Below are 27,842 nucleotides of genomic sequence, written 5' to 3'. Positions count from 1 at the left end.
CACTATAGTAACAGAAGAATGCATAAAGATTATCATCATGGTAACAAAAAAATCTGGCACTAACTAAAATGTAAACAAACATTTGATGGTTTAAATAGGGTACATTCTGCAATATTTCATTATAAAGATGGGCATCTCTCAGTTTAGAAACATTTACTCATTTGTACTGAATATATTTATAAAATATAACATAATTCCAGTGTCAAACAATAATTGGATGATGTCATTCATCTGAGCAAATTGGAATAAGTTTTTTAAAGAAGGCATGGCTTTCAGGCACAATGTGTTTATTTAAGTCTACTTCTCATTAACAAGAAAAGAGCTTATTAATAACATTAAAAGGCAATTTTATCGACTTCTACATGTAATTTATTTCAGCAGAATCCAATACTTGAATTTCAGTAGCAGATGCTCCAAATCTTTGATGTTCAAATGAAAATTTCAATTTATAGTAATCACATAATTAGAAATATGACTAGTAGAATTATAAACACCTAACCCCCAGTTTAATTAGAAATAGTCCAATTAGAAACAGTAACAGTTTAAAAGACCTTCATTTCCTTGTGCTAAGAATTGATGCTTCACATTTACTATTCTTTAAATTTCTCTGTACAAAAGGAGCAAAATTGAAACTATTTTAAGGATAGTTATATGTTGAAATATAATATAGCTATAACAGAGCCTGTGCTTATTTTCATTTGAGGAATCAGACTATTATGCATTTATTCATTTGATAACACAAATCTGTACAGTCAATTATTAAAATCCATGCCCTGAAACCATATGCCATTATGAAAAGATATTCAGGTGTATACAATATGAATGTCTTTACTATTAATTTCTATTGAAGAATATTCAAACAAAATATCTTAGAAAATATTTAGTATTATATTAATTAGGTATATTCACTGACCAACCACAATTATCCACTTTTTCATATTTCAAATTTTCATCAGGTTTAGTTATAACACAGTTTGAGATGGTTGAGCAATAATTAACAAAGCAATTAGTCATACATAGTAATTCTTTACACCTTAAAAATGTCTATATTAGACTCCAAGCCTTACACAAAATAAATTGTGTATTTAGGATTTTTTCAATTAACTAATACAAAACAAGAAGTAGATTCAAAAATACTGCAGAAAGACCACAGCACAACAACCAACAAAGGTAGAAAAGAAAATGACATTTTATGTCATGCAGACCTAAAAAATTATTGTCCCAAACATTGTTGGACCCTGTCATTAAAAAAACCCCAAAAATGCATCATTAAGATAACTTTTTTTAAAATGTCAGAATGGTCATATCTGTTTATCTTGACACGTAGAACTTAGAAATGCCACTATGGAACCACATTTAAGTTCTGACAATACAACAGTAAAATAAAACGACATATTCTCAATCATTATCTTTTTGGAAACTGTACTCAGCAGCACAATCCTAAATGGTTTTTAAAGACTATTCAACTACCAAGCTGGAACTGGAAGACAAAGACATAATTCTTGCTGGCCCTCTAATATAGGTATAATCTATGGGCACATGCAATGTTCCGGGAGTTTTAGAGGACAGGGCCTTTAGTTGTTTTTCGTCTAAAAGAGATTGCTTCATATTATTGCTTTGCTTATTTGTTTTGCTAACAGAAAACCATCAGAGCTGTAGAATTTGCATGGACAGACAAAGTGCAAACCAAAAAGATACCCTACTTTATCCTTATTGCTCTCAAATGCCTCTTAAATTATTCTGCAGAGCATTCAAAGTTAGAGATTATGTAAAACTCTGCTGACCCATTTACATCAACAAAATTCACAATCTATCTGTTATCCATATTTTAAAACAACTGAAATAAAGATCAGAGTATTAGTTTGGGGTGGGTGGAAAATCTAATATGTATATATATATGAAACAACAGCATCTCTGATATTATGGAATAAAGATGGATATTCAGAACAAAGTGTAAGTGACTGGACTACGCTTCTAAAAGCAAGGAAAAAGCCATAACATGAGGTAGGTGCGGAAACTTTAAAAAAAAATAATGCAGCAATTGTTCTTAAACCCAATTGCACTATGTCCATCCTCCACTACCCTGGGAAAGTAACATTACTATTTGGAGAATGAAGGAACAGAATACTGTACATTGATTTCAGACTTCAAGAACTCAACTGCAACCTAATTGCTGCTTTACACATATAAGTTACTATCTATTCTTTCCATCTACTGACAGCTCTAATTTTAGAGAATCTGCCCTGCTCTTCACCATTCAATAGCTCTGAATTAACTTCAAATTGATTTCCTCCTCTTTCTGATGTATGCTCTGACACCATGTCTCCATGTTGCAAGGAGTGTTCCAATTCTACGGGGCAATAAATTTAAATCCATGGAAAGAGTTTACTTCTGGGCTGCAAAAATATGATTTTGGCAGCAAAGTGGTGACGAGACATGGAGTTTAACATAATCAATCAATTATTTAGATTTTGTACCTTGGTGATGTTCAGATTCAACAAAAAATAAAGTATAAAACTCATGCCGAAAGTTCGTTAAAACTAGGTTGCTTCCTACATACTTACAGAGAGACAGAAATGAAACGACTAACTGATAGTATTCTGCGTTTAAGTGCATGTTTTGCATGCAACATTAAAAAAAAATCCAAATTTATGTCTCAAAACTACCATTTAAGGAAGAGCAACAGAACTGGGGAACTAGACACATAAGCTTCCTTCAGATGGTTAAGCAGCACATATGATCAACAGAAAGCTGCAGACATTCAAACCAAAGATTTCTGAGCAAATAATCCCTTGACAGGTTTTTTTATTAAACAATCAAAACTACTATTTACGGTTTAAGCATACAGGAAAAGAATGTTTTCCTTCTCTAGCACTTCCTTGCAGCACATCATAGTGCCAAACTGCTGCTGCGAAGTTCTTGTGCCATTTTTATCTACATTTCAAATTTTAAATGTTCATACATCAAACTTGTGAAATTTATGAAATTTTAAACTCACAAGTGAGATATGATTGTGGGGTAAAAATAAATATAACAACTATTTCAGATTTCTGGGATGCAAACATTCTGTATTTTATATATGCAACCAGTTGAATTATATAAATCTTGTACAATACAGAAAATATTTGAAAACAGGAAGAGACATAAACTTCCTAATTCACATCAACATGGCCAAATACGAGATAAAAGTACTGTATATATTATATATGACAAAATATACAAACCAACGAAAATAAAAAGAATTGTAATAAACAACATATAAAGCCAACATCTGAGCTTTCATATTAAACACAGCTAATTAACAGTGCACTAATTATTTTGACATATTACCATTTTCTATTACAAAGCACATTCTATTCTATAACACTACTAGAAGGCTACTTGATATTATACTTATTTATCATATAGTTTCAAGAAACATTCAGTATTTAGCGTAAAAATAATGTTTGGTTTTCAAAATCAAGTATTCTTCAGAGTTGTTCTAAAATATGTACCAGTATATTTTCCCACTGCTTGGCACAATCTCTACCCATATGTTTACTGCACAGACAATATACATTTGTACACAACATACACAATACTATGAAATTATATATGACCATTAAAAACATAAACATACCAGAGACCATTGTTTACTCTCAATTTTCCTGTATGTTTTACCTTTCCCCTAAATGATGTAATTTGCTGCTTTCTCTCAGTTAAGAATAAGCAAGTTCTACATTATGTGAAGGGCTTCTAACTCTGGTCAAATAATAGGTTCAGTGTGTAGGGGGTGCTACAACTCAATAGGGAAATGCTCCAGCTTATTACAACATTTCATAAACATACAGTCTTCAAATCTATCCCAAGCCACTTCTTTCCCACTTGTCCTCTGCAGTCTAGAGGAAGAGATAAGGAATTTAAACAGGATCAACAAATTGAGCTCATCTCAAGGGCTTCTGGAATGCAACCAGTTATAAATAGAGCCTTCAAGTAAGCTGAGCATACACAGGAGCTTTCTTGAACCTAATAAGGCTTTCAAGAATTGTTTTTCTTCCCTGATTTATTCATTTCTGAATAAGATCCATTTCTTCCATAACAGGCTGTTGTATATATTCTAGCAGATTTGCTTTCTGCTTCTCTCTTATTGTCCTATAAAATTGTTTGCCAATGCATAATTGCTGCCAGGGTGGCTTTAACTTTTTAAGTCCAGTATTTATTACCTACAGTTTAAAATGAAAATGAAAAGCTTACAGACAAAGTTAATATAAACTCCTGTATGCTGGAAATACTGGAAATTAAAAGGGAGGCGATTAGAACTCATATTAGGTGTATATATCCAGTGAAGATATAGAGACAACCAAAAGGCAGAAGTTGGACATTTATACCCAACTTGCAATTGCTTGAATCACTAAGAGTATACTGTTATATTGGAATCTTATATTTGATATTGCCACAATAGTTACTCATTAACTTGAGTATAACAGAAAAATTTCCACTGTTAAAAAAGTAACAGTGCCATCTAACAGTGCAACAAGCTGACAGATCCCTTCCACACTGCAATTATTCCTTCTACATAAAGGATATGTCTCATATAATTCCAAACACACAAATATTATGTGTAAATAATTCCTTTGGTTACATTCTTTTGAGATTGCTCCTGTGCCAAAGACTATTCCAGTGTTTGTAGTTCATCCAGATGCTTAGCTTTCTTTTCTGCTTATCTTTATATTACCTAATGATTATCTCCAGCTCCCCAAACACTTCCATCCTCATCAAGTTTCCTTATTTTTTAGGCATTTCTAATAGTTGCCCCTCCCTTTCCAAGGGATAGTCAAGTGCCCCTAACTTTAACATTATTCTAGTGGTGCTGGATAGTCAACAATGGCGTTTCTTCCCAGATCACTAAGTAATGCTGCCATGTGGGAACACTTTTAAGCAGTGAAAACTCAGTAAGTGATTGTTTGTTTTCATCTCCCTTTGTCTGAGAAAGGAATGAAAAGGCACATGCATCTCCTGCAAAATGTTAAGGACAATAAAATTTTGTACCTCAGTGCTGTCCTTGGAAAGACCTGGGAGGAAGTATTGTAGACAAGGTAGACAAAGAATGGTGGCGTTAACCATTGTTTCTTAAGAATCCCCTGACAGGACCATGAATATCCATTCCACCACCACCGCCCCAAGATTTTTGTTCCTACTTTTATAATCTCCAGGTTTGGACTGAATTTTTATTTACACCTTGCCTTTTAACACAGATTGCTTTACAATATAATGCATACACATTCTGGTCACTAGCAGTTGATGTCATAGTTCACAGTCCAGGATCTTTCCTGAACTCGAGGGTGAGCTGATGGTAAGAACGTTAGCCCACACTGATTTCAAGTTGTCTAAAGACAGAAGCTCTAAAGTCTACTCTGGATAAAGAACGTGGAAAGTGCGCTGGCATGAGAAAATCCTTAAAATAAACTTCTAATGAAAAGAATTCTTCACTGTAACTCAGGTTGTACAGTGGTACCTCGGGTTACAGATGCTTCAGGTTACAGACACTTCAGGTTACAGACTCTGCTAACCCAGAAATAGTACCTCGGGTTAATAACTTTGCTTCAGGATGAGAACAGAATTCGCATGGCAGTGGGAGGTCCCATTAGCTAAAGTAGTACCTCAGGTTAAGAACAGTTTCAGGTTAAGAACAGATCTACAGAACAAATTAAGTTCTTAACCCAAGGTACCACTGTAAGTGATAACCATAAAAGCATCCTAAAACAGCTAAACAAACCAATGTCAGTCATACTTCAAGCAATTTTGCATATCAGCATCTTGTAAAGAACAACCAAACAAGAGTAAGAATTCAGAAAACTCTCACAAATGGGTAATAAACACTTCATAAAAACTGTAAGAAGACCATAAGTTCTCCAAAGCTACATGATGGCTGTGTTCACATGCCACAATAACCCACTGTGAAGGAACAGAACTTTCAGCAATTTTGTGTCTCAGTTTTTGTTATAAAATTTTGGTTGTAAAATGACTACTTGTGCTTTAGACACCAGTTTGCACAGGAGGGTTGAAGTTCATATAATGTTTGAAAGTACAAGGGACTGTTTTCTTCATGAAGTTTTGCACAGGTTAGAGGTTCATCCCAGGAACAAGGCAATCAATTGGGGAATAAAATCTAAAGCAGGAGTCTCCTTTGCTTCTTAATGGCTAAGAGGTTAGGAGACAGTGCTATGGGATGGAGGGAAGATCTGAAACACTTTAAGAGAGCTGAAACATTGGGAAGTGTTAAGAGCACTGTAGCTGCAAGGAGCCAGGAGAAGACCTCAAAGCGACTCAGAAACTTGAAGGATGTGAGTTAATAAAGATTGGCATGGTTAGGGAAACAATGTAGAATAGGCATCTCTTGTTAGGTCACATGGTCACACACACACACACACACAGCTTTATGGAAACTCCTTAAACTGTAAAAATAGTGTAGGGGGATTTATTTATTTATTTATGAATGAATGAACGAACAAACTCTCTGGGAACTTTTTAACCAAAAGTGTTTTTTCATTTTTGAAAAAAATTAGGTCCAAGGCCTTGTTATTCACCTCATGCCTAAGTATAATACCAGTTTACCCAGTAAAAGGAGAATTTTTTGCCAGTAAAGTAGAGAAGGTTAAAGGGATGTTTAGAGAAATAAGCCAGATAAAAGATAAAGATATCCATTTGGTGGCAACTCTAGCAATAATCTGCAACACAGTCTCCCTTCAAACAATGCAATGATGATTCAGTGACACTGTTTATTTATATGAAAAAGGGGGAAAAGGAAAGTGTTAGTTGCTAATTAAGAAAAATCAAACGTCAGTGTGTGCGTGCATGCGCAAAACAGCACAAATAGGAAAACAATGTATTATACTGAACTAGCTTTTAGTTTACAGCATATTTAAATACTGAACATAAGCCAATACTGATGTCTAACAACTTACATAGGCACACATCTTAATATGGAACTGATTAGGTGCTCTGTTGCTTTCCACATACCGGTACATATATATTATAGACTTCTATTTCAAATACAGGGTGTTTGCTTGAGTGCCTATTTTCTCCTTAGTTATTTTAATCCAGGTTTGAGTATGTTTTACAGCACAATCCTAAACGCACTTACTCTTAGGAGTAAGTCAAATGCACTCACATGGATCTGTGTTTGCAAGAAAATGACACAAGAGCATTGCCTTTCCCTCCTAATATAGCTAAACATTATTTATCACAAGAAGAAACAAGAACACTACCTCCAAGGAAACAGCATTAATGTGTTCAGTAATAATAACTATTAATAATAGTGCACAACTGCTACTTTATTTAACAGTTCTCCTTCGCTTTGCATATGCTTCCCAAGTCTGAACATTTCACACTTTGAGGGGACACTGACAAATCTTACAACAGGAGCAGAGCCAATATTAGTGTCATGTAACAAAAGCACATTTAATTGCGCCAAGAGAAAAAGGAAATCAAAATCTTCCTCTCTCCAGTTCAGCCTCCATCTTTTCCCATTCACTGTACATCAAAGTGAATTAGCTCCACCTGACACACAAGGCACATTTCCCCCACTGATCAGGCAGGTGTCAAGGCCAAAAAGCAAGCCTATTTTCCACAGCCCCTTTACCTTGTTTGATCACTGGTTACTTTTGATCTGACATTGCCCTCACTCGAGTAATGACTTCCACCTCATAGAACCTACCTCACATCTGTCAGAAAGAATAAAGGACCTCAAACTGAGTCCTGACAAGGCCTATGGGCCATGAGTTGCGCTGCCAATGGAACATTCCCCAGCTCCCACAATTTCCAATTCAGTTTCTTTTGTTCTGGTGGGTACAGGGGTTAGGGTACCATTGAGAGCATGAAGGATTATACACACACTGTGAAGCCAAGTCTTCATGAATTACTATCTTTTCATGTCAGCTTCTTCGTCCCCTTAAATGCTGTGAACGTCATGGTAGTTACTATGAAACAGACTCTACAAATACTGTTATGGGAAGTTTGTTTAAATCTTCTTTGAGATACTGAATGTCCTGTCGCTGATCTATAGGGCTTTCCTCCCCCAAAGTTTTCAAACAGGTGTAATATTAGGTCGCTTGAAACCAGCTGGCCACTACTATTGTATGGGCCGTTTTTAAGAACGCCATTAAATAAAAACTGAGCTTTAAAGCATTTCAGCGTATAAAATGAGTAAGTTTCATGATAAAGCAGACAGACTAAGCCTATTATTTTGACTTCATACCCTCTGCATTTCAAGTATTTCAGTTCCATGAAAGATCATAAAAAGGTAAGTAATAAAACAAGATTTTTAATTAAAATAAATTAACTCTCTCATGGTTAATTCCTTATACTTCAACTATTTAAAACCATAAAAGTGAGAATATTTTGTCTGTACTGTGGACACTGCATCAGAAATCTAATTGAAATTATAATGCACTGGATGAAACACCAAAGCCTCTTGAATCCCATGCTTCAAAATACTCTCATTTTTTAAAAGTCAAACATTTTTGCATGCTATGTTTTACATGGTATAACAGCGTGTCTGTTGGACTGTGGGAAGGAACTTTATAAATAAAACTACAAGCAACCATGTCACTGCAAAAGCATCTTTTCTAAGCATGCATTTCCCTGCTGAGGGCTGTGTTATAATCATATTGCTGGTTCGTTAAGGCCTATGTTAGAAGCTGATGTCTAAACACTGTCCTTAAGGTTACCATCTTAAGCACTATTGTTAAGGAATCCGTCACAAGCAACACACAAAAGATTATGCTGTAATACAGTTGGCCAGCATAAGGCACAAGTTTTATCTAGTGCAGATTCTTGGATCTTTTAATATTTTCTTTATACATTTAAATAAATCTTTATTCAAAACACTATTTCAGTCAAGACTTTTTACAAGTTTAATTCAAGAGATAAACCCATTAAATATTGCTAGCATAAAATATTATTTTAAGATTCCAAATCTAAAGAACATAGAATCTGCCTGTGAGCCATATTAAGATAGGTAATGAAATGTTAGAATACTTTATCATCATAAAACATGCTGTTACCACTGCTGCTTTTATTTATCTTATGACTGTTTAATTCAAAAGATGCTAAATAAATAGTAGCCAAGATAATAACATTTCTAGAAAGCAAATTATAAAGAATTAATCATCAAAATATTAGCTAAAAACCCCCAAAACCCAATCAGCGATTCAGTCATTGATATCCACCAGTAGTTACCTAGGACCCACTGATTTTAATGGGGTCAACTCTTGAGTTGGATATCACCCAGCATAGTTAGCATAAGGTTAGAATAAAAATTGTTTTTTTTTCTTTTTCTTTTAAGAATATTTTTTATTGGGTTTTACAAGAACAAATTTAAAATAATGAAAATAAAAAACTTTTAACATATCCATATATGAGATTCTCTGAATCTCGTGACTTCCCCCCATCCCCTGCAAGGGTCCTTAAAATAATTTTTCTAAGACTACATATTATGTTCTCCAGTTTCCATCTCTCTAAATTATCTTTTGTTTCTTTTTTAAAGTCCAGCTAATGTTTTTATTTTTTTACAATGGTCTCCTAAGTAAGTTATGAATTTTCCCCATTCTTTTTTTAAAGTCATTATCTTCTTGATTCTTGAGTGTCCCAGTCAGTTTTGCCATTTCAGCATAATCCAGAAGTTTGGTTTGCCATTCTTCCCTAATTGGGACTCTTGGTTCCTTCCATCTTTGGGCTAGTATATATTTTTTTTCCTTTAGCCTCAAAATCAACATGCAAAGCTATGTAAATATAAGGCAGAACTATGAACACTGGTGAAGATAAAAATACGCCTGTATTGCAGGGGTTTGGACTAGATGATCCTCAGGGTCCCTTCCAAGTCTACAATTCTACTATTCTACAATAAATACATATGTACGCCAAAAGTAATCATACATCAGATGCACATGATATGAACACAACTCATGGAGATGTGAACACGTACACAACACGTGAAATTCTAATACTCAATACTCTTTTCCAGTAGAAAAAAAAATACACAAACAAGTAACAAGTTTTTGTCCCCAAAGCCTCTCTTACACTGTTACAGCAACAGAGAGAAACTGTCTCTAGATATGGAGTTAGCCCCCAGCCCAGTCTTTCTGCTACCATGCTCATTACCAAGTTACAGATGGAAAGTCACAGAGTTTGCAACAGAATTATACGAACTAATTGCATATGAAGATGTTTAATGTACATAATTTACTCCAACTACAGATTTTCCCTGGTTTTGTTTGTTTTGAGGAATACTAGAGGTATCCATGTGAAAGGTTCACCAATAGTAGTGCACAACGTTCAGTGTCTCTTTTTCAAAGAGTATTCAATCATTAATATTATGCGGATGTATGCTAAACCATGACTGAAGGCCAACAATGGAAAGGAATTCACACTACAAGGAAGGAGGGAGTGTATGTCCCCAAGGCTGGCTCCTGATGCATTATGACTGCAGTAGGTTAGTTTGAAAAGCATAAATAAATGCTGTTCATGTTCCAAGTCCAAACACAGGATTCATTCATTACAAATAGCATCTCCAAGGCAGATATACCTGTGTCAGGTGGCACCCTGCCCAAAGTAATGTCTTTCCTTTTGGTCCATCCACTCTTACCAGATTAACAGAGTGCAGGTATGTAACTGCAGTCACACAGCAAAAAGCAGAAAATAATGTGCTACTTAATTATGCATCATATAAAATTATTCTTTCTGTGCATGCACTTCAGAGTTGAAATATCTGGATAAAAGCTCTTATTAAAAATGCATTTTACAATAATTAGAACACACCTAAAACATAAGCAAAGGCTAAGGCATTAAACTTGATTTTTATACAGCAATGATACTTTTGGCTATAAAAATGTACCTAACATCAAAACAGGTATGAAAATCGGCTACAAAAAGTTTCTTTGATCAAGGATTTGTTTAATTTAAGGAATTTCCCATGCTTATCCATCAGCAGTGATTACAAAGAGAGATTACATGGAGCTTTAAGAAGGCATTTAATCAAAGAGTTTACCCAGTAAATAAGCTTGGATCAAAATTTAACTGAAGACCCACTTCCTTTATCTTCCGGAGGAGCAGACAAACTGACAACACAAACAATCCAAACATCCTGTTAGCATATCTTATTATTCAGTTACTGCTTCCATGTGACGTGCATATGTCAGCATTACACTTTGTTCTGGAATATTTGCATACTCAGAAAAACCAAGGTTTTTTTTTCTACATTACGAGGGGAATTTAATTAAAATGCTTAACTGTTTTGAGAGGATGCTGGAAATTCAGTATTCTAACCAGCACCATCTCAAAGCTCCAGACAAACATAACTTACTACAAAAACAGAAAGATTCGGCAAGAGATCTCACTACACCAGTGATTTACAAACTTCATGCTTCCAGGGTGTTCTTTTTAGGCACTATCAACGAACCCCTAAATATCTGCCATGGAGTCCCAGCATCTTTCAGGAAGAGTCTGAGCCACGATGCATGCTCAGTTCATGCGGAGTATTGGCAAAGTCACTTTGACGCCCCCATTTGAACCAAGGGTGTGACCTAAAACAAAGACCCACCACTCTAATTGTTGTAATAAGCAAGCTGCCTTTCAGAGACACTTGTTTTCCCTTATTGATTTTTACACTGAGGACCTAGGAGCAAATGTTGAAACCCACAATGTTTTATAGAATACGTATTTTATAGATTGTGCATTTTAAAAGCTTATTACATATGTAGGCATTCTTTTTATGCTGTTTTTCACAGAATTGTAGAGTTGGAAGGGACCCCCGAGGATCATCTAGTACAACCCCCTGAAAGGCAGGAACATGCAGCTGTTCTATATGGAGATCGAACCTGGAGCCCTGGCATTCTCAGCACCATGCTCTCAGTAACTGAGCTATCCACTTGAATCATGTTTTAATTGCCATTTGTTTTCATTTTTCATTTTGTATTTTTTTGGGGGGGGGAATTACTGTTTATTCATTCAGTTCAATAAATAGGTCCATCTACATAGCGACTGTTGCTCACTGAGTCTATGAATGGTGTAGCATTTTAAATAGGTTTAAATCATTTCTAATTAGGTGTATTTTGTTTTAATGTATTGTTTTTAATTTTATTCTGTATATTATCCTGGCATCCTACAGGATAGAGCATTCAGAAATGTACTGTGTATCTTGTAAGGAACCACATCTTCAGAAGAAACAGCTTTGGAATATAATTTGAAATGTTTTTTTCATAAATTACAAGTTTCACTAATAAACCTAACTATTCTAACCTAACTTTTTAAGCTTGCGTTTAACCCAAAAAATAATAACAGAGCAGCGGTATCAAAGTGTTAAATGGAGGATTCCAGCAGTCCAAACTATAAAGAAGTTGGAGGTGGCCAATGACAGACTGGAAAGAAGTAAAAATCTGATGTCAGGCTTGGATGCACGGAGTATGGCCTTGACAGAACACGGGAAGGAGTAAAATTAGGCATAAAGAAAGAGAGTGAGTGAATGCATACACAGGTGTGAAAAGCCTAGTTTTAAGCTCTGGAATGCATGGCACATCAGGAGAAACACTACCTATGGCACATCAGGAGAAACAGGCCTTTTCATCAAGCATGCATTTTGCAAATCAGTGGCCTAAAGGTCACTTCAATTTTTTAAAAAATAAAAATTTATCCCGCATCATTAGCATCTCTCAGTTCTAGGATACTTCCCCTAAACAGGTCACAGATGTAGTACCATTTTCATTCTTAGGACAAACCCTTTATTCTAATTTCCTGTTGACAGCCACCAGATGCCAGCCACTGTTCTATCATGAAGGCACTGAAACGTGTCACACCCACATTTGAAATAAAAAGCCAGAAAGATCTTACACAAATAAATTCAATCCTGATGTACATTAGTATTTGTTTCACTGTATATTGCACTCTGAAGTCAAACTAGACTTCAGGTCCTTAATACATTAAGCTTAAGAAGTGTATCTAGGAATCAAGTTCTTTTTTTGAAGGAGACATTTAGAAAGTTACATATATGCATGTATATTCCATTATATTTAATGGAGGAAATATTATCTTTGTACCCCCTTTACATTAGGTACAGCCATTTTAAACTTTCAAGACCTAAAATAAAAACAGTATTTATATGCTGCCATAGGATACAATGCATTAATCAGTTTGAGTGCTGTTAAGTGTTGGATTTGAGACTCGGGATAACTGAAAGTTCACAACCTTCAACCTGTATTTTAGCAGTTCAAGCCTGGCCTAACTCCACAGAGAAGGAAGCTTTGACAAGTGTTCAGAATAAGATGAGCTGGTGATTATGGCCCACTCTGTGAGGTTTGGGAAGGACACATCTATCCACTATCGAAAGGTTCCACTCCAGGACAAGGGTTGCAGCATTGTAAATGGGGTAGGAATAGCAAAGTATAGAGTAGCTTGCAGTGCAGATGCTCATGCTGTACCTGATTAGTGAACAAAAGGGGACTTTAGTTTCCACTGCACTCCATCTGGAATATTTTGCAAGGTATACCGAACTTTATACCAGACAAACCATATTCAATTTGCTTTTCAGGATGGGGCCAACCAGCAAATTAAGAGCTGCAAAAAAAGGCAACAGTATTTCTCATGTGCAGAAAGTGAACTCAGAAACAATCTGCCAGGCTGTATTTCACACTGATTTATGGCACTATATATGGCCACTGGTCCCACCACATCCTGGCAAATAGAAGGGGAAGAAATGGTGGCAATGACAGATTTTACCTTCTTGGGCTCCATGATCACTGCAGATGGTGACAGCAGTCACAAAATTAAAAGACGCCTGCTTCTTGGGAGAAAAGCAATGACAAACCTAGACAGCATCTTAAAAAGCAGAGACATCACCTTGCCAACAAAGGTCTTGTATAGTTAAAAGCTTTGGTTTTCCCAGTAGTGATGTAGTAAGAGCTGGACCATAAAGGCAGCTAACTGCCAAATAATTGATGCTTTTGAATTATGGTGCTGAAGGAGACTCTTGAGAGTCCCATGAACTGCAAGAAGATCAAACCTATCCATTCTGAAGGAAATCAGCCCTGAGTGCTTACTGGAACAACAGATCCTGTAGCTGAGGCTCCAATATTTTGCTCACATCATGAGAAGAGAAGACTCCCTGGAAAAGACCCTGATGTTGGGAAAAATTGAGGGCACTAGGAGAAGGGGACGACAGAGGACGAGATGGTTGGACAATGTTCTCGAAACTACCAACATGAATTTGACGAAACTGCAGGAGGCAGTAGAAAACAAGGGTGCTTGGCGTGCTCTGATCCATGGGGTCACGAAGAGTCAGACACGACTAAACAACAACAACAACAACAACATAATATTTAGAAATACTGATATCCAACTCATTTGGAAATTGTTGTTAAAAAGGTATTAATCAATAATTGCACTTACGCATGATTAGATAGGTCATTACCCAGAAAAAATATTATTCAAGTGCAGCAAAGCATATAGCTTTATGCTTTAGAGCATTAAAATCAGTAGTACAAGTGCAGAGAACAAGAAAATACACACACTGGCCATTGTAAATAAGAAAATTATGGCTGCATAGTATCATTTTTTCCTGTATTTGTAATCTACTGTTTCCAGGCATTTTATTGTTGTACCAAGGACACAAAGATATTTTAGTAGCATCTCTAACGTCAACACTGCCACCTAAAGGTCATAAGAAACAAATACATTTTTCAAGCAACATCTGCAAATCACAACACTTAGCATTTAAAAAACTAGTATGTTATATTGTACCTGTTAGGGACTGTTGCCCACACAGATGGGAAGAGTCACATTTTGTGAGAATAAAAAGAAATTACAGACCAGATTGTTATCAATTGTACTGGTTCAATTATTAGTTTAAGTAAGCTATGTTGGTTTAGGAGCATTTCAAGCATATCTTAAGAGTATTTGCTTAACTGTTCTTGTAACATTTTAAAGGCTGGTTAACTTGTTGTTTTAATTAAACTAGGCTTCTGGGAAGACTGTTTCCATTTCAATTTGGAGCAGTAGGATAATTGCTAATACAGCTAGCAAGTCTCCACAGATTTTGAGCAGAACAACTGGTAACCCAAACACCCAAAGTTTTCATTAAACTTATTTTCATAATATTTAAAAAGGGAACACATTCTCATGTTTCTGACTCTTGTTTTGCAGAAGCAGACTGCTGAAGCCCAGGAATTTCAAGAGTTTGGGAGGGATGTGTGGGACAGTGGGGGACGGGGACCCAGCCAGTGCAGATATTTTCTTTTGAAAGATAAATACAATGTACTGGATAATATATTAAATAGTGTCTATAGTAACCCATAATGTTCCACCAAAAAAAAGAGGAAGAAGTTCACTCTGAACAATAGCGGAACTACTCAGGCTGATCATGCCTCAGGATAGCTAAAATGGTTATCAGCTTGTTTTTTATGTTGTAAGCTGCCTTGAGTTTTAACTATGTATGGAAAGGGGGGATACAAATAAAATGATGTATGCAGGTATATACTTTTTACCTTGTGTTTACCTGGTGTACTGCCCAATAGCATAACTGCTTAAGTAATGTAAAACCACTTAACTTTAAGTGAAGAAGAATGAGTAACAAAATGGCTAAAATTTTCGGCTGTTAACAGTCACAGCTGCAGGTTTGACAAGCTTCAGCTGAAGTGTCAGACGTGAACTAGCAAGGTATAGGAGAGAGTGGTGTCAAGGGCAGAAGAGACTCATTCAAATCCTCGCTTGGGCATAAAACTCACTAGGTGGCCTTGGGCCAGTTACAACTTCCCAGCCTAACTTACAACACCGGGTTACTGTGGGGATAAAAAATAAGAGGTAAAACTATAAACATCACACACACAGAGCTTTATTGTGGTCCATAGACCCAAAGTACACAATACAATAGTAAAAAAAGCAACAGTTACTGCTCTCAGAAAGAAGGCCAGGATATAGAGCAAATACAACATTGCATGAGCAGACTTCCACTCACAATAGACTTTAATTTCTTCTCCTCCTTGGGAGTCCCACCCCAAAATCTTCTCATGATGGTCCCCAACCCTCCAGAGTAGATTTTGAGAATGTGAAGTAGAAAGAGAAAGTGAAACTGTGTTGTACAAGCAAAAGTCCATTCTACTCACACATGGACAGTATTTGATACCAACCATAAAGGTAAAGGTAAAGGGACCCCTGACAATTAAGTCCAGTCATGAACGACTCTGGAGTTGCGGCGCTCATCTCGCTTTACAGGCCGAGGGAGCCGGCGTTTGTCCGCTTCCGCAGACAGCTTTTCCAGGTCATGTGGCCAGCATGACTACGCTGCTTCTGGCAAAACCAGAGCAGCACACGGAAACACCGTTTACCTTCCCGCCAACCTATTTATCTACTTGCACTGTGTGCTTTCAAACTGCTAGGTTGCCAGGAGCTGGGACTGGACAATGGGAGCTCACCCCGTCGCGGAGATTCGAACCGCCACCCAAATGACACAGTGGTTTAACCCACAGTGATACCAACCATAAAATAGAATAAATAAAAGAAGCAAGGAACGAAATACAAGAGTAAGCTAAATTTTAAGATTTCAAATCCCACATTTCTTCTTACATGCTAAGATTCTAGGCACATGTGTTTTATGGTGCATTTCTGAATGTTTTTTTCCCCTTAACAGAGGTATAAAGATATAGAACTGCATTCTAGATATTCATTGCACTCTTTATTAATCAAAACTGCCTAGCTACTCTGCTAACATGCCTCTAACAGCCTCTGATGCACGTTGACTTGGCTGTAGGATGCTGCTGAAGTAGAGTGCCCTTAGGCCTGAAACGAACTGATAAATCATTGTGTGTAAAGAGTATTCTGAGGAACTGGGTACAAAGAATTGTTTTGTGGCAATGAGACTATGGCATGCTCCAGGCTGAAAAACCTGAGAGCCTTCATGACATGTCAGCATGAAGCTATTGCATTTTTATTACATACGCACACATTTCTATACTGCAAGCACAGTTCAGGAAAAAAATATTCCATCTCTGAACACAGCGGTGCCAGGGAGAAGCAGAAAGCCAGTACAGTGAATGACCAAAGGCAAAAAAGGGTCACTATGTGCACAGTAGAATACAAGAATGGCAATGAGTTCTCTCTAATCTTTACATCAATCATCAAAGCTAGGCTGATATATTTCCATACTGCATAAGGGAAGAGGTGGTGAACCTACGAGAGAAGCTTACTTTCTAAAGCAAGGATAAGAACCTGTGGCCCTCCAGATGCTCTTGATTGCAACTCCCATCATCCTTGGTCACTGGAGCTGATGGGATTTGGACAACAACAGCCAAAGGACCACAGATTCCCAATCCCCATTCTACAGGCTGGTGAAAATGCGAGTGAAGCAAGATCTGAACCAGGCATGTACTTGGTCCCTACGCTCACTCTCAAAACAAGGATATATATTTGTATAGAAGCAGCAATTTAACTAAATTTACTCAGTGGTGGTCTTCACATGCAGTAAATTATGATTTGCTGTTATGTCTTGGGTGCTTTCTCATGCACATACACACCAGAAGAGATTGCAAGCTTCCCTTTTAAATAAACTGCAGTTTCTTTATTATGCTCCAAACTGGGGGGAAATTTCAGTGATATCCAATATATCCAGTCCAGGCTCTGGAACAGATTTTTGGGGCATGCATGGGGGCTGCAATGGGAAGGAGGGAGAAACCACACTGAGGAAGCAGGCTGACAATGTTGGATGTCAACCTCTGGTTTATCCTGTGGATTAGCAAAACCAGAACATCAAATCATGTTTTGTTAACTAAACTACAATTTCCTACTGGCAATATATTCAAAAGTGAAAGCTCACTGTAACAAAGGAAGCTTACAGAGCTCATTCTCATAACTAACCATGGTTTGTTGTTATGCATATAGAATTTGACTGCAGAATTATTATTTTGGGGGGGAGGTGCCACAAGACGTGCAGACACTACACCAAGCACAAACAAAACATGGTATGTGTCCAATAAGTCTTTGTTGCTGACCTACTAGCAGAAAAATGCTAAACGTCTGCTTTGAGTCACCAGGTGTGGTGCCTTTATAGGTTCTTATGCTGCTCATAGAGAAGCAGCATATTTTCTGGTGGCTTCCAAGTCCAGCTTTGCAATTACAACTGAGTTCTTGTCACATAAATATAAATTAAATAGAAAACAAAATGTAACTGTTCAATCAGAAGCCCATTAACTGGTATTATATTTCTATTTTTATCTGAAAATTATCACAGTCGTATATTTTTGTGCCCCAAGACACCACTTTTTGGCCCTCCTTTATTTGGAGAAAGTTGGATACAGTGCTCAATATTTCAAAATCACAGATACAAACAGGACTGCTCTGAATGCCACACAGCTCTAAAAACTTTAGCTACCACTTCTTTAGGTTATGTATACTCTCAACTGGGACCCTCCAAGTTCTTGAGCATGAGGAGGCATTTTTTGTACTTGAATTTTTATTATCTGTATCCTTTAGAATGACCAAGTCTCCTTTATTCTTCCCTTCATAGTGTGGGGAAACAAACCAGTAAGTCACAGTAAATCATAGCTTCTCGTTATGTGCAAAATGAGAACTACGGTTCGTGACTTCCAACAAGCCATCTAGCTTAGTGTTGTTACATTAATTGACAGTGGCTGTTCAGAGTTTACAAAAGGGATATTTCCCAGAACCACCTGGAGATGCCAGGAACTGATGAAGTCACTGTTTAAAGCTCTGCTTTTGAGTTGGTATCTGAACATACTGAATTTTTCTTAGAAACTTTAGTTCTTTCTTTGAAAAAGAAATGAGTCACAATGTTTCCTATTCTTGATACACCAGTGAAAGAAACTTTAATGTACTTATCTAGTGCCTTGACAACTATACAGTGATCTTTATGAGACTTTTCAAAAGGTCAGAAAAAACGAATCACTTAACAGAACATGGAATCAGCAGCCTATCCAGCACAGAAAACATGAAACTGATTGACCATTCAAATTCCTATGACTTCCGTAATAGACATTTGATTGACTTGCAATGAAGATCGAATACACAGGAGATCTAATACAATTATTTTGAGTTTTGGAAACTGTTCTAGTATTTCAGCAATGGTTTGTTTTTCCAAAAACATCTTCAGAAGTTTTAGTTTCACTCACAGTAAATTATTTGAACACAAAATGTGTTTTTGCTTGCCAGCTTCCAATTCTTTCTTTACAGTGCACTGTAAAGAGTGCGTGATCCAAAAGCTTCCACTGAAATGCTGTTGAGGGACTTCCTTGGAAAACTACATCAGAATGAAATCTAAGTGTTTTCTAGTGCAGTCTATTTTAAGGTGAATGCTGGGATATAATACTCATATCCTATGCTTGGCTGCCATGAAAGGAGTTGCAGCAAAATTAATATCTTAGGAACAATGAAACATCAGATTTAAGTAAAAGAAGCTTAGGATGGCCATAAGGAAGTGTTGGTTCTCCAGTTTCAACTGTTGTATAAGAAGCATCTAATTGAAGAGTGCCAAGTTTCACACCTAAGACTGATTAATGTCAATATTTTCAAAATTATCACAATAAAATTACTCTGAGTAGGCCCACTGAAATTAATGGGTCCAAGTTAATCATGTCCACTAACTTGAATGGGTCTACTCTTAAGTAGGATTAAAATTGCTCTGAGTCAGGGAAGTACAGCACTATGTATTGTATCCACCTAGTCCATCGCAGTTTTGAACTGAAATCTTAGGTGCAGTACTGTGCCCAGAGTTCAGAAACTGCTTGCGCCAATGAAATTCCCTGTCGCAAAATGCGCCTAGAACAATGGGAGTTTTGAACACGGCTACTGTTAGAAGTTAGAAAGATACACACACACACACACACACACACACACACACATATATACACACTGATATAAGTTAGAAGGAAGTTCATTAACAGGGTACAGTTGTGACAGCCATCTGTTTGTGCCCAGCAAGTTGTATCCGCAGAAATATTGCCATTCTACGCAGAGGTTCCATTTTGCTGTTAATGTAGATTCCACCATGAATCAGACTATTTATTTTAACTCATCAAATCTGGTAGCCAACATGACACCTTGTAGTCATATAAAGCAGGTTCTTCACATGCAAACATACATGTTTATAAGCTAAGCCCGTGTAAAGTTTAAACATGGCACTGCAAAAGTATACAAAGATCTTCAGAGAATATTTTGTATCCAACAGAATAGAAATGCTTAGCTAGCATTATTACTTTTCTATCAACTACTGAATCACACAAGGCAAAGCCAATTCCACAATTAAGTGTAGCATGTTTGCCCAAAGAAAAGTATTAACCAATATGGACTGTATTCTAAGAATTAGCTTTTTAATCACTATGTGTATTGTAGGTTAACACTCTCAGAATATGGACATAGGTTTCTAAGCCTTCAAAAATCAGTTAAGATACACATATAAAATGTTGGATGTGGGCAAGGATAAAAGAGGGTGTAGGCATTTTTAATTTAAATACACGAGACAAAATACTTACTAATTTGTTTTCCTGCATGTATATTCTCTGTAACTTCAGGCATCCTTTAGCTATGATTATCATTCCTTCATCTGAGATCTTGTAACACTGCCCAAAATGAATATCTTTCAGTTCTCTGCACTCTGATCCGAGCTGCAAATGAAATTAACACACACATAAATATATAACACTAACATTGCCTTCAATCTATGGTGTATATACAAGCATTACATGGCTAAAACAATTAGTTCAGATTTTAACTAATGCATTAGCCAAGAGGCCACATTGCTCTCAAAATAGGAAATTGAATGACAGTATAGATTTCAGCAGTCCAAGTAAGAGAACAGGTCTATTATATTTAGCCATATCCAACATGCATCAATAACCAGAAATAAATTGTATTGTGCACACCAGAAGCTCAGAATTCCAGTTATCACCACCCAAATCAATAAAACAGTCTTGCCTGTAGAAGCTGAAAAGTTGTAAAGATGTCTCTAACTTAAAAAGTTACTTTAGTCGTCAAGAAAAAAAGAAGGCTTACAGTTAGATTTCAAGGATACTATTACTAGCAAATGCAACTTTGTTTTTAACAGTAGTGACAGTTTGACAAAGAAGGCTAAATACAGTCAAACCTTGGTTCCCGAACTCCTCCGTTTTGGAATGTTTCGGCTCCTGAATGCTGAAAACCCAGAAGTAACTGCTTTAGTTTTCAAACGATATTCGGAAACCGAACAGCTTCTGAGTCGCATTTGTCATTTTTTTCCCATTGACTTTGCAGCCACCCCATTGATCCTCCGTTTCCAAACTTTTCAAAAGCTGAACAGTCTTGCAGAACGGATTGAGTTCGAAAACCAAGGTTCCACCATAGTATAGTTCTTTCTAATATACTCTGGTTCACCAGAACAGAATCTGTGACTATTTGCAAAGTACATGGAAAATATTCAGCCATCACTTAAGAATGTATCTTCTTCTTCTTCTTCTTCTTCTTCTAATTGGTAGGTTTAAAAAAATAGTAGGTGGGCAGGATAAAACTTTTCATTTGGATCCAAACTTCACCCTCCATGAATGGAATAGATCCTTCTGTCCATGGAACACTTTTGATCTACCTAAGTGATTTAACCAGCACCACCTCCTACACTCTTCTGGATGCTCCCTCAACTTTCTAAAGCAGTTGTTCAGATGGCACAAGGGGGCTGCAGGAGGGAGGGGAAACTGGCTAAAGTAATCTGTTCCTCAAGAACGCTGCTCAGGAAATGTTCTTGCCCATTGGGAACAAAATACCCTAAAGTACCCACTAAGATGCTATGTTATGCCAAGTTCAGACATGTTAAGCGCAGTAATTCTGATGAGATGGGGAAATTTGTTTAGAACAGGTAAAAGCTTCACAGGGGGTACAAGGAAGTAATGACTAAAAGGCAGGGTATAATATTGTAGGACACCCCACCCCAAAAAAGACCATTATCCACTGAAAATAGCTCAAAACAGTGTGGTAGGGCTAAGAATTTCACATTTAGATTCAAAATGGCCTGCAAAATTTGCAGGTCTCTAATAAACATATAATGTCACTAGCAGTCTGTAAATTTAATAGTGGCTGCAGCAGCAGAAGTTTGAGTGGCTCAGAAAACACCCAAAATGGAGCTTGCATGCACTATTCTAGACAAAAAGCCCCAAAAACCTGTTTTCTGGGTTCTAAAACTGGGGTTTGCACATAGCACAATTACAGCTAGTTATGGCTCATTGGTTGTATTCAGTAAGAGCTATGGATACACAGCTAAAGAACTGTGGGTACAGACAATTTTTAAAAATGTTCTTCCATGTGCTGAGATTTCTGCATTGTAGGGGGCTGGATTAGATGACCCTCATGGTACCTTCCATGATTCCCAGAACAGAAAATTCAACTTCTTTTAGCCCTTGAATTGTCCTTTTATTTTACTATCATATACCATCTAATGTATACCTTTGAGGTCAATGTAAACTGGAAATATAAACATTTTGTTCTGACAACAACAGCATACTCTTAGACATGTTCCCGAATTTGGGTAGGGGCTACTCCCAAGTGGACATAAAAGTGCAGCTTAAAATATTCAAAAACAATGTAATTTTGTATATATATATATAAAATACTTTCACCAATATTTAAAGTTCACCTGCTTGAGTCCTTCATCAGTGAGTCGATCCTGGTTTCCCACATGTACTTTCTGCAGTTGAGGACACTGTGAAGCCACTGCAATTATAGACGTATCAGACAGCTGTTTACATCTATATGCGGTATATCTTAGAAGTCCAGGACATTTAGATGCTAATATACATACTCCTGTATCCGATACGTTACGGCAATCTGAAATATTGATTTCAGTTATATTCTGGCTTCTTGATGCAATTCTTTCCAGTAACTCATCGGTGACCTGTCAAAAACAATTTGAATAGGTAACATTCATATTCTCAGTTTTATCTGTATTTTTAAAGAAAAAAACAAGCCTATACATTCACAACAGCATTTGTAGCAAACCAAGTTAGTACTTTCACTACAAGTTTGGCCTCCATGCATTCCTACTCAACTTAAATTTTAGGAGCCTTTTGCTGCAAATAATGATTTTATTTTCCAGCACTACATCTGACCAATGGATACCACCTCAATAGCCCCTCCTGATTCCCCCCCCCCAAAAAAACACCTGCTCATCAGATTTGCCCAAGGCTGCCACAACAGCTACAACAAAGGTACTGTTGTTCCCTTGCACTGGGAACAGATACGTAATCCTTTTTCAGATAATCAGGCTCTAAGCTTCTTTAGATTATGAAAAATGTAATTCAGGTCATGTCATTATATAATTCACCATCATACTAAATATGCATCTATTCAGTCAATGAAAGCAACTTAATATATTCATGTGTGTGGTTCAACACAGGCTTTTAAGACAGCCAATCACTGTGAATGAAGGAATTCACAAAACTCGTTATGTTTTCTATAAGAAATATGGGCTGAAAAGTGAAACAGGTATCACTTTTATTAGAGGAAGACAAAGGAATTGTTTTAATTTGATTAAAAGAATTCAGATTTCAACGTAGCTTCCTTCATACCTGCTGACGACTACTGAGATCCAATTGCTTCCAAAACTGGAAATCTAAACAGAGGTCACGCCAATATTTACAAACCAACGATGCTGAAAGACATCGCTCGTTCAAAGATAAGTTGGAAAATATCTATGAAAGAAAAAAGGAAGAGTTAAGAGAAAGTGAAACGCCTTTCTTTCCAAAGTTCTTTCCAAAGACATGCCCTTTCTATCATTTCTATCACTTTCTTTCCAAAGACATGCCCTTTCTATCATTCTTCCAAGGCTTTCATTCTTCTAATAAGCTTTGGACAAATATATTTGTTTAAAACAAAGAAAATGGATTTCCCTCCAGCTATGCATCCCTCATTATTCCACCAATTTTCTACTTTCCATTAAGTAATAGAGGTGATGACAATTTTACATGTGTTCAATTGACGCATAACCAACCTGCGGGTCCTTTTGGACCCAGAAGAGAGCAGAATGTGAGTTGGGTGGCAAAGAACGGAGCGGGCTTATGCATGCTCCGTCAACATGCACAGAAACCAGGAATGCAACACCTGTGCAAATGGGGGGGGTGCCTGTGTCTACAGTGATAAGCATTCAACTTGATACTATGAACAATCTATATATTAGGTAATTTGACAGTCCCATGCAGTGACAGCTTGAGTGAAAACCTTAAGGCCCTGGTCAGCAACTAACTGTCCTAGAAAGCTGATGGGGAAGCAACTCCACCCACACCTCATAAAATGGCTTGCCAACAAATACTGTTACCACAGACAACATTTTTCTCTTTTCAGGCTTTATAACTGAAAAGTTGGGCAGCATTTTTTTTGGCGGGGGATTCCATCTACCTAATTCATTTCTGGAGTGTGTGTGCGAGTGATGGTTGCAGTTTCTCTCTCTCTCTCTCTCTCTCTCTCTCTCTGTGTGTGTGTGTGTGAGAGAGAGAGAGAGAGAGAGAGAGAGAGAGAGACAGAATAAGTCATTCTCCCCAATGTTATGGGTGTCCATTAGTGAACTTCATCCTGAGGCATAGGGAAGGCTTGGACACGGCCCTTGAAACACTCACAGGCTCCTCAGCATTTATACATACATCACCTTGTCAGGCAACAGTCTTCCACAACATCCCCAACCCCTTTACACAATATATTCTGTGCTGTTGTCAGCCAGTGCAGGGAAAGCAGAGAGGAGCAGATTGAAAGCAGCTCCAAGACATAACTGACAGGGGCTTTCCACCTTTAGCTCCCATTTACCATTCTTGGGGATATATCTCGTAAAAAGCTACCACAAACCAGGATTTTAACTTCGGTAAGCCATATACAGTGATTACTCTGCTCTAAAGCTCCAAGCTATCTATTCTCATGAAGCCTTTCCATAGGCTTTTTCAAGAGCTTAATGCACTGGTGTGAGATTGAGCTATCCTGAGAATGTGCCCTGGAAGCACTCTTTGCTTCTTTACTTTTTTAACCCTGTAGGTCAGAAATCACCCTTTCTCAACTTTTCAGACTTCCTCATTCCACCAGCTCCAGTCCAGTGTAGCAGGCTCATCTAGAACTCACACCAGTTGTTGAACCTTAACTACTCAGGTGTTCCCATAATACTGTTTTGTTTTGTTTCATAAAGGCAGGATTACTACAAATTGTGCCTCTTTGTGCTATTAAGCTATCAACAATGCTATTAAGCACTGTTTCCATGTGAACCAATTCTAATTATATCATTATGTGCAAATAACTTGGGGAAGTGACTATTCTGAATTAAATGATGTGACCAAGACCAAGCTCTGTCAAGAAAAGGACTCTGTTTCAATCAAGAACCATTACTATTTCACCTTCAGCTGGATTAGCGTCTAGTGTTTTAAGTAAAAACTTATGAACTTAGCAGAAACGCTTGTGAATGCAACCAATTTCCAGGATCCCCATCCATTGCCAGCCAAAACTGAAAACAAGAAAAGGAAAATTATAATTGGGTTCAGGTCTTCTCATATCGCCACCTCTATAACGTGGTCCTGGGCACCTTTGCAGAGTAAACTCCAGGAGACCAGGACTTTAAAAATGGGGCACTTGAGCTCTACATGGAAAAACACACAACCAAGAAACTCAGGAGGAGGGGGAGGCAAGGGATGCAGCGACAGGTGTCCAAAAAAAAAAAGGGCAGGCAACCCCCAGACATCCCGGACACCTGCCAGCTCACCAAACCCACCTTGAGGAGGATGGAGGGCGGCAGCTGGTTGATGTCGGGCGAGGGGGGCTGCGGCTCCCGGCAGCAGTCCCCGGGGTTCTCGGGGGGCTCCTCGCAGTCCGGCTCGCGGGCCTCGCCCTTCTCCCTCCCGTCCAGCTCGGGCAGCTGAGACGGGGAGCCCGCAGCCGCCGCCGCCAGCCCTTCCCCATCGTCCCCGTTCTCGCCGACGGCGGGGTCTTTCGGCGGCGAGCCTCCCCGGGCGCGGTCCGAGGCGCAGGGCAGCGGGCAGAGGTGCTGCTCGGGCAGCGAAGGAGAAGCAGCGGCGGCGGCGGCGGCAGAAACCTCGGGCGGCGGTGGCGTGGAAGCGGGGCTCCCGGCCCCTGTGGCTGGGATGGCGGCGGCGGCGGCGCAGCGGGGCTGCTTTCGGGGCGGGCAGGGGAGCAGCCGGACGCCCTTGCGCTTGCACACCATCTCCGGGGGGGCCTCGCTGCTCTCCAGCGCAGGCCCCGCTCTCCGCGCGGAAGGCGGAGGAGAGGAGAAGAGGAGGCCGGAGAGCAGCAGGCGGCGGCAGGAGAAGCGCAGCAGGCGGCGGGCGGCGCGGTCCTCGGGCGCCTTCAGAGCCGCGTAGAGAAGCGGAGGAGCAGCAGGCGGCGGCGGCGGTTCCTCGGTGGTGGCGGCGGTGGCGGCGGGCGGGCTGGCGCTGTGCACCAGGAAGCAGAGCATGCAGGGACCGCGCAGGAAGCAGCTCCGGTCCCGAGGCGGCGGCGGCGGCGGCACTGGCACTTTCCCCCTCAGGGGTCGGCGGCGGCAGCGGCGGCGGCGGCTCCTATCCGCGGTCTGGCTGGTTCCCTTCCGCGAGAGAAAGTGGCCCATATAGGAGGCGCCGCCGCCGCCCCCAGCAAGACCTTCCTCCCTCGGCGGCTTCAGCTGCGCTGCCTGGGCTTCATCGCTCGCCTCCGCCCGCCCGAGCGCGGCAACGGCGGCGGCGGCGGCGTCTGAGGAGGAGACCGGCAAAACTCTGAGGCCGGCAGTCACAACAAGGCAGGTTCCGGGACGTTGAAGGAAGAGGAACCGCCGGAACTTCCGGTTCCCTGACCCCGCGCGCGCGCGCACTCGCCCCAAGAGCTGCTGCTCGGCCGCGCAACCCTCACTTCCGGGTTCCCCATAGACACTTCCATGTGCGGGACGAGGGTGGTGTGGAGGATTGCGAGGGTATTATTATTATTATTATTATTATTATTATTATTATTATTTTTATTTTTATTTTTATTTTTATTTTTATTTTTATTTTTATTTTTATTTTTATTTTTATTTTATTTATTATTATTTTATTATTTATACTCCGTCCATCTGGCTGGGTTTCCCCAGCCACTCAGGGCGCCTTCCAACAAAACACTAAAATACAATAACCTATTAACCATTAAAAGCTTCCCTAAACAGGGAAAGCAGCTGTTTCGTCATGGCCGTGTTCTGACAGGATTTGGCTCTTTTTGTGGCCCGCCGCTCCGACCAAGGAAGGGGATTGAGACTTAAAAGGTGGTGTAGGGGCTGTGCTGGCAGGCGTTTAAATGTAAATGAGAGATAATTGTTACTTGTCTCTCGCTTTTTTTGTGGGTGGAAGGCATGATCATTTCAAAATGGGGGGGGGGATTTGGGGGGTACTGTAGTTTCAGTTGCAGGGGGTTGGACTAGATGACCCTTGGGATCCTTCCCAACTCTACAAATCTATGATTTCATGGAAACATTGCAACAAATGGCTTGCCTGCTGTATCTGTGGATTTTGCACTTAAGGCTATGTATTCCCACCACTCTTGCCCCACATGCGGAAGATTCTGCTTACTACAAAATGGGAACCAGATTTACTTTTGGAGAACCGTTAAGACTGCATCTCTTGGACTCTCACAAACAGCTGTTAGAGCAAAGAGCAAAGCTGTCAGCTTTCAGCAAGAGGACTGAGCCTATCTCTGCAGCAGCTCTGCCCCACTGTGGCATGGCGGAAGGACTGTGCCTATTCGGCTTTATCCTTCACCAACGCAAAGAGAAATTGGCCAGAAGGACACTGCACCTCACAGAAAGGCTCAGTCATTGTGCAAATTTTAAAAAAAATTGAATATCTGCCACAGTC

The 27,842-nt window shown here is 38.9% G+C and overlaps 1 protein-coding gene across 1 annotated transcript in view; it reads right to left on the bottom strand.

Annotated features, from left to right (window-relative positions):
- FBXL17 (F-box and leucine rich repeat protein 17) overlaps positions 1-26,860 on the bottom strand; it is a 145,373-nt gene extending 118,513 nt beyond the window's left edge. The window contains exons 1-4 of the mRNA XM_083464511.1: positions 25,739-26,860; positions 23,565-23,687; positions 22,634-22,891; positions 20,508-20,639 (exon numbers count right to left, since the gene is read on the bottom strand). Of these exons, the coding sequence (XP_083320637.1) occupies positions 20,508-20,639; positions 22,634-22,891; positions 23,565-23,687; positions 25,739-26,590 (1,365 nt within the window). The 5' untranslated portion in view covers positions 26,591-26,860. The remainder of the gene's footprint in view (positions 1-20,507; positions 20,640-22,633; positions 22,892-23,564; positions 23,688-25,738) is intronic.
- Positions 26,861-27,842: the final 982 nt, after the last annotated feature.

This window comes from Podarcis liolepis (assembly GCF_965112155.1).
Source record: "Podarcis liolepis genome assembly, chromosome: 11".
In the NCBI taxonomy this organism is placed as follows: Eukaryota; Metazoa; Chordata; class Lepidosauria; order Squamata; family Lacertidae; genus Podarcis; species Podarcis liolepis.
This window is presented reverse-complemented; position numbering and strand designations above follow the sequence as displayed.